Consider the following 10,325-nt stretch of genomic DNA (forward strand, 5'->3'; position numbering starts at 1 on the left):
AAAAAACTACCTACTTTGAATCCTTGCTTTGACCTGCTATATTTTGATGAGACTGTTGATTCCTATAGCAGGTACTGCAACTCCTCACAGGTGTTGGTTCAAACTGAGCCCTCATCAGAGGTTACATGAAGTGCCTGGCAAACTTCCATCAAGGGGGGAGGGACACTGGTCTTGAGGACATTTTTGTTATTTTTAACCTATGTGCTTGAGATTTACACATTGAGTGTATTTCAACATCCTGAGCACAAATATGCAGTCAGTTTTCGTCCGTGAGGTGTAAGTTTAAAGTTGTGCAACATGTTATGCCACTCCGTTTCGGGTAATTTTTTCATTATGTACCTACGAAATACTCAATAGCTTTTATCCCTTTGTGCTCTAGAAGAACCAGGGAGTGCAACTATACCACAGCAGTAATTTTAACATGGTTTCTGCAAACGCTGTAAAATTCGTAAATGTCAGGTAATCAATTTACAATGTTTTTGTAAAACTAACTGCATAAAATCTTGTGCCAGCAAAAAGAAATTCCGTACTTTTGCGGTTTTACTGCACTGTTCAGTTCGTAAGCTTTCGAATGCAGCAGAAATAGCACAAATCAAACTAGTACATCCCAAGATATTGTACCCAACAGCTGACCATGTGGGAAAAAAATTGGTTCTGAGAAAACAGGGCACGAAGTTTGCAAACATAGGCAAAAATGGTCATTTAGGCGACTTCAAAGGGCGACAGCTTTGTAAATACTTATGATACAGCTATGATATTTTGCAGGTACATTCTTTGGGACTTGTAGACTGCAAATAAAATGAATGCAGAAAATTGATTTTTTTGGCAAATTTTCAGTCCTCAAGACCAGTGTCCCCCCTTAACCGAATACATATGTACCCTTAGAAATCTGCATAGTAAATGAATGAGCAATCGATTGTCCATGAATTTTTGTGGTGCCTTTTCTCAATAGATCATGCGATTAAATTCCTCTTTGCCCTGTGGCTGAATCTGAGGAAATGGCAGGAGTAATGCTTGCTTAGCTAGCTCAACTGGTGTGTCGGGTTTTCTTTAGGGTTGTTTCCCTGATGTCGCCTTCCGTACCTCTAGAAGACGAGGAAACCATGCTTTGTCATGCTAACTGTCTGGCTCTTCTTCCCGTGGTGCAGAATGTGTACCTGCTGGGCGCCATCCTGGGCGTGGCGGGTGCTGCGTGGATCTTCTTTGGCCAGTCGACGCCCTTCTTCAGCCACTACCAGATCTACGGGGTGGCTGCCCTCATTGGCATTGCCAGCACCACCATGTTGCTGGCCAGCCTGGCCCTCACCAACGAGCTCATTGGGGGACACACGGTGGGTCCGCCCTGGCCAAAGATGTCGCCCCCTCTTCTCCTCCTTCTTCTTCTTTCTTCTTTTTCTTCTCCTCCTCCTTCCTCTTCCTTCTCCTCCTCCCCCTCCTTCTTCTTACTCCTCCTTTTGTCTTTCTTATTTTATTTTTATTTTTTTAAAGGTCATTGGTGGTAGCGGGGCGTGGTTGAAGGTACTTACAATGTGCACTCCTTTTCAAATGCTCCAGCTGAATGAAAAAGTAGTACACTCCAAAAGCAATAAGACATTTGCCCGTGTGTACGAGATTTTGGCGCACATTAAAGATCCCCAGGTGGTCAAAATTAATCCGGAGCCCTCCACTACGGCACGCCTCCTCACCTGCGTTGCATCGGTGCGTTAAACCCTGCAATCAGTCAATCAATCAATCAGCAATAAGACATTCTGCGGGATAGCGTCTGGTTTGTATCTCTGTTGGTCTGCAGTGTGCCACCTTAAAAGATTATACACGGGGAAAGGAAAATAACCCGTGGTAGGCGAATGAAAGTAATTCTACTCACGCGTGTGGCAGCTAGGAGCACTGCTGATTTGCCAATGCTGAGTGGGTGATCCTTTAATGTATTGAAGAGGCACTGGAGTTAAAATTAAACATTGGATTGAATAAATTTGAGTGCTACTATAATACTTTTTTTTTAACCTCTTACATTTTTCGTTACCTCTTACAGCCTATTTGGTGTTGAAACCTGGAAATAATGAAAGTAATCGTTGTGGTTTGCTAGACTTGGTGGGCAACGCTTGACTGACCTTTAGAGCTAGTGGAATCTCCCATAGAAGAGGGCGGGACAAGACTATAGTGTCCGCAAGTTTATGAAGACACTGGGCGCAGAGCACAAACGAGAAGCAATGCTTTCCACTCATACCTTTCATTACCTCAAGGCTTGAAACACTCCGTAGCTTTATATCTGAGGTATCACAAAGAAAGAAACTTACGAGATGGCGCCATGTCAACAGTGCTGTCACATTTTCATTTTAAATTAACCTGTCAAATGCTGCCACCAGCTGTGGCCATAAACTGCAGCAGCTGTGCTAAAACGTGTCCCCCTCATGATGTCACGACTGCCGTTGTAATTGGCTAACCTCTGTCAGCTTAAGTTATCCAGGAAGCATTTAGCGTAAGGGCGTAGTTATTGTTAGCTTTATGGTAGTGGACACAGCACTCCTGTGTGGTTAGTGATAAAAACTTGAGGCGCAAGAGCTATTAGAAATGCCACCTTCCCAACTAATCTGCGTTCGCCTATACAAAGTCTTTAACCTGCACGTTAGTAATATCGGTAAGAAAATGGCTGCCTTTATTTGTAACGGGTTTTCATTTTTGTTGAGTATTGCGAAATACAGTAGCCGACCGATTTTTCGGACTTGGAGGGGAACAAAAAATAGTCCGAATAAAAGAGCAGTCCGAAAAATCTGTGAGCTATTACTCCTATGGAACAACTGGTGGTTCCTCGGGAAAGTCCGGAATATGCAGCAAGTCCGAATTTTCGGGGTCCGAAAAAAACTGTCGGCTACTGTAGTAGCATGGCAAGCAGCTTTTGTAGCTGCGGGTTTGCAATGCCAGTTGGAGGGCTGCCTATATGAAAAGCTGTAAACAAATCCTCAGATATCTATGCCTGGGCAAAAGCCATGAACTTTAAAGCATAAAAATGAAATACAGAGTGGATAGATACAGTGGGCACAGTATTTGGGGGAAACTTTGGAACTTGCAAACCCAGTGGTCTAATGGAAAGACAAACATTGTTCTCTTCCAGACAAGTGGAGCGTTTGTCTTTGGTGCTATGAGCTTCCTGGACAAGATGGCCAATGGAATCATGGTCATCACCATTCAAGACTTGCACAAGTACAAGTAGGTGTCATTCGTGCCCCCTAGTTCATTTCTTCAATTTATCCTCTCCCTTTGGTTAAGTGGGCTTTCCTGACTGTGTTGCACTTCACAAGGCACTTTCATGCTCAGTACCAACGCTGTCCGACAAGCATCTTTGCACTTTGCTGCTGTCCGAAGCTGTTATTTCACCTTAGAGTTAAATCCTACACCTTTTGCTTTGCACAGGGTTTGGAGTTTGGAGGCTTGGCTTCTCTGAGTTTTTCGGGCTGCCGTGGCAGGCTTTGTTCAAGGGTCAATAACATTGCTATCTATCCCGAACCTTACAAAGTGGCTTAAAGCTGCTTTAATTGATTGTGAAGGCTTGTTAGGACACTTGCAGTCCCTTGTGCAGCATTTTGCATCGAGTAGCAGTTACTTGAAAAAAAATTGCTTACCGCAGGCCGGAAAACTAGGGCCAAATAGTGATCACATATCAACATACTAGTCAGATGGGGGCTGAAAAAACTTCATCGCATTTGTGTTAGCTGTGACATTCAACTTTAGGCCTTCAGATTGATCTTCCACAGTGAAATTTGTATCGCCTGCCTCTACAGGAGGAGGAAGGAAACGGGGGGATGCTTGAAATCATTGAGTGCTCTTCTGTCTGTGGGTTGAATGTCCCTTTTGAACTCTTGGTTGTTGCATTTCCTTCAACCATAGCGTTCAAGCTAAGCACTGGGTACCGTTGTCAGATACTATAGTGTTATCATGAAAGAAAACTACCGTATAATGAGGAATATAGGTCGAGATTTTTTTACAGAAAAATTTGCCGAAAAGTCACCCCTCACCTATATTGCAGTCACTGGCAGTTGTCATTTGGCGACCAGGCCGCCCATCGAGCCCAACCAAACCCCAAAGGCACCATCGCCACCACTATCAATCGGACGCGACGCCATCTTTGTTTTGTTGCTTCTCTCGCTGTCGGCGAATGTGTGCGTGCAATTTTCTTCTTGCTCAAAATGAGTTTAGGCACTTGGTGCCAGTTTACAGCAGCATTTAAAAGAAAAGTTGGGGGTTTTCCAAGGCCAATGACGTGTCCGCCTTGCGCCAGTTCAGTATCACCAAAAGAAGTGCTGCTAGCGGCGTTAGCTGAAGGGGAAGCTCTCGGTATGCAGCGCTCGGAAGGCCTCGTTTCATGGGCACTGCTCTGTGCACCTTTGCTGCTGTACAAAGGGGCAAATTTTGTCTGCTAGCGTCATGCGATGTCTCTACGAATGGATACCCCAAGATGTTTGCTGACCGCCTGCACAGACTGGCTGTCGCTACGGTCTGCACACGAGTGTCCCATGCTTTGCGCTTGCTTCACGGTGGCATCGTCTTGCGAGTGTTTAAGAAGGGCTGCATAAGCAATTTCCTGGACTGCACAGAGGATGACCTGCTGTGTGGGTGACAGCGAGCCAGAAGCAATCGTCCGACGATACTTCAGACTGTTTTAAATGAGTAATCTGAGACGAAACAAGTTATAGTCTCAATAAAACAATGGTTGGTACCTAATTATTATTATTATTTTTTTTTTTTTTTTGCATTTTTCGGCTACACGGTAATGGGGTCGACCTATATTCCGCCTCGGCCTATATTCCGCATTATACGGTACAAGACTTCAAGTCCATGCGACCCTATTCAATGCATTCCTAATGTGTTGCTCTTTCTTGCAACCATAGGAGTGGGTTTCAGACGGTGCCCCTCTGAGTAAAGAATTAAGTGGCCATCACCCTCTTTCTTAACCTCTATGTGAGGAGGTGTCTTTTATGCAGGGGTGAGATGGCTGTGCATAATGCGCAGTTTTGATACAAACCGTTTTCCTGTGACAATCTGCTACAAAAGCATGAAAATTCCAAAAATTGCACCAAATTGCTCCAAAATAGCCTGGAAAGCAAGGATTTTGATGCCCACGTCAGTTTCATGGGGAGAAAATTCCGACCTCACATGATTCTCCAAGCAGCCTCAAAGGTGACTTTTTTTAGCAGTTTGATCGATCAATCAATCAATCAATAAAAAAACGGTCGCTCTTTGGGAAGTCACATTTTCGCATTGCACTTTTTCATATTCTGCACGTTTCAAAGTTTCCCCGTCGAAAACCATTGCAAAATGCCATTGAAGTGTGGTGCGTATTACAAAATGATTGAGAGGTGTACTTCCCTCCCCCAGTTGCTGCAAATTTGGTTTTTTGGGATCCTAAGATGACGTATTAAATGTCGTTAACTGCTCCAAATTGAAGTTCTTCTGCTCCAAAATCTAGATTTCACTGCTCCAGAAAGTGTTCACAATGGGACACAGCTGCTGTCTTAGTGGTATTCCCCCTACATTACAAGGTCAACTGCAGAGTGCATGTGAAGTGTGCCAACTTGCGTCGCATATTTGCGTTCCCAGGACGGCAATTGACAAACGGGATGACTACTACCATTACGTGATGGTGTTTGCTTGTGGAGGGGCTGCTGTGATAGGGATCATCTTTGACATTGTGCTCTTCTTCGTGAACCACGACACCGCATCAACGACAACGTACCCGGGTCGCAATGGTGGTGAGTTCGTTCGCTTTCTGGGCACTGCACTTAGTTGCAATGTATTTGTGTGCATGTAGCCTTGCCTGATTGCAAAAGCCTTTGCAGCCTTTGCTGCGTACATTCGCGTTATTTTTTAAACGCTGCCATAGTCGCAATTTATGAAGACATATTCTACAACACTATGTGAGAAAAATAAAGAACTTCTATCTTTAATAATCTCTGGGCAGGAAAAGCAGTATCTGTCATCTAACTCCATGGAAGCTGTAAAGGTATAACCTGTGTGAAAACCAACGTTGTTTGGCTTTGGTATCTCTTAAAAAAAAAAAAAAAGAAACCTACTGGCACACCTTACACAGTCAACCCAATCGAACGAAACCTGATCTTGCGAATTTCCCGATCTAACGAACAAATTCGGATTTCCCCGCAGGTGCCTATATGGCTCAATGCCTTTATAAACTCGAACTAATGAAATAGATTTGCCGCCACTCCCAATTTAATGAAGTATATCGAGAAACAGGCAGATTTAAAAATGAGAAATTTCGAATGTGTTTTATCAGAACGCTACGGAGATTATTGCGTCGTATCAGAGAAAAAAAGGAGGCATGTAGTTTTGTTTTTTATGGAACTTTACGAGGTAAACTCGGCAGTCCCATGGCTGTAGACCACGGCGTCTTGGCCAGCACGCTTTCCACAATCAAGAAGGGAAAGGACGCCATCATCCATGCCTTTTAGTTCCAAATTGCATCGGAGAAACATAACCTTAAGAAGACTTATATCCTGCACGAGAAGCAGGAGGAAGCCTGTTTTATGCGGTTCAAGGATATGAGAGCCAAGAACATTTCACTCGGGGGGGGGGGGGGGGGGGGTGGTACAACAGAAGGCGCTGTGTTTTGCGCGTCTGCTGGCGTGCGCAGACTCCAGTTTCACCGCCGACTTCTAGTGCGTCGCTTATCTCCTGGTGAGCATTGTAGCCACCGCAATTACGATGTAATGGTAGCTGCTGGGGTGCAACTCCCTTTGGACATTAAATTTATGGAATCAACTGCTTGTAAACCGGCAGTCCCGATTTTACGAAGTCCTCGATTTAATGAAACAATTTGCGGTTCCTGGTGACTTCGTTAGATCGAGTTTTAAGTGTACATGCAACAGACGTTAGTTATTAATTTTTATTTCCTTGCCGTCGATCCACGGCTGAGGCTGCTCTCTCTGTGGGAGTTTGCTCGCTTTACAGGCGTTAACCGGCGCATATAACTCGTCGCCCCTCATCACCCCTTCCCAACCTCTTACCAACCTCTTACCTTTTCCCACACAAGCCACTGTGTCATCCTTGTCCTAATAAAGCTCTTGATTGATTGATTAATTGATTTCCTCCAATATTTTGCAGGACCAACAAACCCTGCAAACACGTAGTGGAATTTCTGTGAAAATTTTTAAAGATAATTGTACAAAAAATTGTACAGCACAATGTACCATCAAAGTAATAGGGAAAGGAGAGGAGAAAGTGGGGAGGTGCTTGTAACTGTATGTAAATGTCTGGTGTATCTTTTCCTTATGCTGAAGCCATCGCACCAATGTTTCGTACATTGTAGGACAACCATGTCTGGTTTGCGTCTTTCCAACCAAGTCCATACAGCTTGTGGAAGCGTGTGCATACCTTTAGGGGGCGTTGGCCAAGGGGGAGTTTTTTGAAGGAACTAGATCATTTTGATGTGGCACAGCTGGTTGAGGTTTGTGCCTCTGTGCAGATTACTGTTCAGTGACTAAGCAGATTTGTTCAATGTAGTGTCGTTACTGCGAAAAAGTTCACCCCTCTGTCGTGTGAGGTTGACCAGTGTCTTATGTTTTATCTTTCAGTTTCTACAAACACCGGGCCGCGGGATCATGTTGATGTTCGGTCTTCTAGTCCTGCAGACTTTGAAGAAGGCATCGGCAACTACCTACCAACATCGCCGCTTCTAGGATCAACATCGAGTTGATAGAAGCAGCAATTGTGTGGTGCTGTGTGTTGTGTTAGTGTGCCCGAGGCTCACTTATTGAAGGAGGCCATTCCTAACAGTTCATTCCCCACGGACCACCTAGACAGAGTCTTCCATTTTTACAAATTCGGAGTGTCTGTGATGCGGTGTGTTGTATGGGCTTGGAGTGCAATACTGGAACCATCATCAGGCCTTGACAAGTGCGTCGACAAACTGTTGTGTTGACCGGTTGACCGTGCTTTGTAAAAATTGGACTTTTATCACATTTTGTACCACTTATCGTCCAGCTTCCAAATGCTTGGCACTGTTTTCAGGTACACGTATACAAGTTTTATGGTGCCCTTGCATTCATATAAAAGTGTACTCTTTAGCTGTATATATTGTTTGCTGGTGATGCCTTTCTGCCCTCATGCTGTGCGAAAAATCGTCTCCTCGTTTCATTATTTATACAGATCATATGAAAATGCAATGTCCATGTTTTTCTTTTGACATGTCATTGTTAAAAAGAGGGACTGTTTTTACTCCTTCGTATTTCAGTGGTACAAACTGTGGCTGTGGTTTTTGTACAGTGTGGTGTTTGTGCGTACTGTTCTTGTCATGTCTTATCCAATCTTGGAAGTACAATAACAGTGTATAATATAAGTATGTTGTATACCACGTTTTTTGTAAGAGGGGTGAAAATCGCCATAACTATGATCATGTCTTATGGAATCTTTGGCTGCATATATTGTCTACATACTGCGCAGCCATGTCGTTTTTATGATTTCGCAAGCATTCCACCCTGTGGAAGAAATACTCTTTCTTAAAGTGCTTGCAACATCCACCTTTTATTAAACATTTGCATATCATCTGGTGCACTTGGCCTGGTTTCTGAAGTGTGCAAGAACTGCTGTGCCGCAAAGTACTCGATTGAATCTGCTCGCAGGAAACGGTTATTTTAGGGCATGTTAAAACAAGCAGTAATCTTTTGCAACGTTTTTGGGTTTGAAATGTATAAAAGAGGTGTTGCTGTGATGTAGAGCATAAATGGAGAAATATTTGGGTTCCAACTAACGGCACTGCAGGAAGTGCTGTTTGCCAGCCTTTGGCCGATGCGAATTAACTGCTGTTTTGGTTCTATTTATTGGAACGCGAACATGTGAAGAGGCGATTGTCACATCTTCTGGTATATATGCATCGAGATTTAGAAGGTTCAAGTTTATTTGCACGAGCTAAATAGAGGGAAGGCAGGAGTTGGGTAGTGGAGGCAGAATATGTAGCATTTGGAATCATGTGGTAGTGGCGATTGCCAGATGGTTGCCAGTTCAAGTTGCATGTTCTGACAGACTTTGAAGTGTAAGACATACTTTTTTTTTTCTATCTGTAAAATTCAGTTCCCCCCCTCTTTTCCTTAACAGCAATTTACTGTGCCATCACCGTAGACTACCACGTCTAATGCTTATTAACTTTCCGTATTTACTCATTGCTTGCTTGTTTGGCTAATCTGTGTAAATGTTTAGTGGTCAGGTACGGTGTAAAATTTGCTTCCGATCCCGCAAGAAAATATTTTCACTGAGAGATGGTTGGGTATGACATCAGAGTGGTTTTTCTTTACATTCAATTTTATTTTGCCTGCTATTTTTTATTTGCATTGGGCATTTAATTAAAGCTCTCCTTAGACTTACTGCATGACTTGTGCCAAGAGCACCCAGCTGTTTTAAGTGGTCATAAATTTAGCAAAAAAGCAATTAAAGTGAAATGCCGTACCTTGCTTTTAAAAATTTATACAATTTGAACAAGTTGTTTTAATTGTGCAAACACACAGGTTCCCCCCCTTTCGATATTAACCCCCTTTCGATATTAACAAATTACCTCGGCTACTTGCTTTTAAGCTACTAATGCTAATGTACTAGAGCAAGTTCCTTTTATTTTTTATTGTTATATTTAGTCTTGCATATATACGATTTCACTGTTATGGCTCTAAAATTTTAATCGTGCTTGGGGATAGATCATGCATCGCAAACTGGGCTCACACAAGACACCTGGCAATTAAAAAAAAGAAATAAAGGAGCCTGAAGGGTTTTTTTCTTTTCAGTTTGTTGATGCAAGCTTTATATTTACAGTGGCTATCAATAGGATCGCTTCGTTTCTCTATAGCTGCACGGCTTTTGTTGATTCCTTAGAGAGAACACTTTCATATTTTCCTGGCTTTTATCTCCAGGGGTATTGTTTCGGGCCATTAAGCACTTGCTGTTCCTGTTCTTCATTGACACACGCAATGCATATTTACTCTGAAATGAGATTAAGAAGTTACTTGCGTTGTTCAGGCATATATTTACCCAAGAACGTCCGCATATTTACCTAGAAACATGAAATCTCGGAACAATTTGTATATTTATCCAATACTGTTAATAAATATCTCTGGTTTTCAGTTTTCCAACAATGTGCGCCTTGTTTCCTCTTATTTCTGAGGTATTGCGCAGGTTTTCAAGAGCAACACAGCATATAGTGGGGAGTTGTGCAAGATCACGGCAACATCTGTCACCTGCCGCTGCGTACATATATGCATGCACAACCAGAAACACCTACCAGTAGCTTTAGGTCTGTAATTAATATTGCCCGAGTACCTAGAACACAGCAAACT

At 43.1% G+C, this 10,325-nt stretch overlaps 1 protein-coding gene across 5 annotated transcripts in view; it reads left to right on the plus strand.

The window, feature by feature from the left end:
* Window positions 1-10,124, plus strand: part of LOC144169635 (major facilitator superfamily domain-containing protein 12-like) — a 58,768-nt gene extending 48,644 nt beyond the window's left edge. For all 5 annotated transcript variants that reach the window (XM_077698898.1, XM_077698897.1, XM_077698899.1 and 2 more), the window contains 4 exons: window positions 1,149-1,331; window positions 3,110-3,204; window positions 5,593-5,744; window positions 7,581-10,124. In XM_077698898.1, coding sequence (XP_077555024.1) covers window positions 1,149-1,331; window positions 3,110-3,204; window positions 5,593-5,744; window positions 7,581-7,702 — 552 coding nt within the window. In that variant the 3' untranslated portion in view covers window positions 7,703-10,124. The remainder of the gene's footprint in view (window positions 1-1,148; window positions 1,332-3,109; window positions 3,205-5,592; window positions 5,745-7,580) is intronic.
* The last annotated feature ends 201 nt before the right edge of the window (window positions 10,125-10,325 follow it).

The sequence above is a fragment of the Haemaphysalis longicornis genome, unplaced genomic scaffold (assembly GCF_048455015.1).
Source record: "Haemaphysalis longicornis isolate Haplotype H1 unplaced genomic scaffold, Haemaphysalis longicornis Haplotype H1 scaffold_2, whole genome shotgun sequence".
NCBI classification, from domain to species: domain Eukaryota; kingdom Metazoa; phylum Arthropoda; class Arachnida; order Ixodida; family Ixodidae; genus Haemaphysalis; species Haemaphysalis longicornis.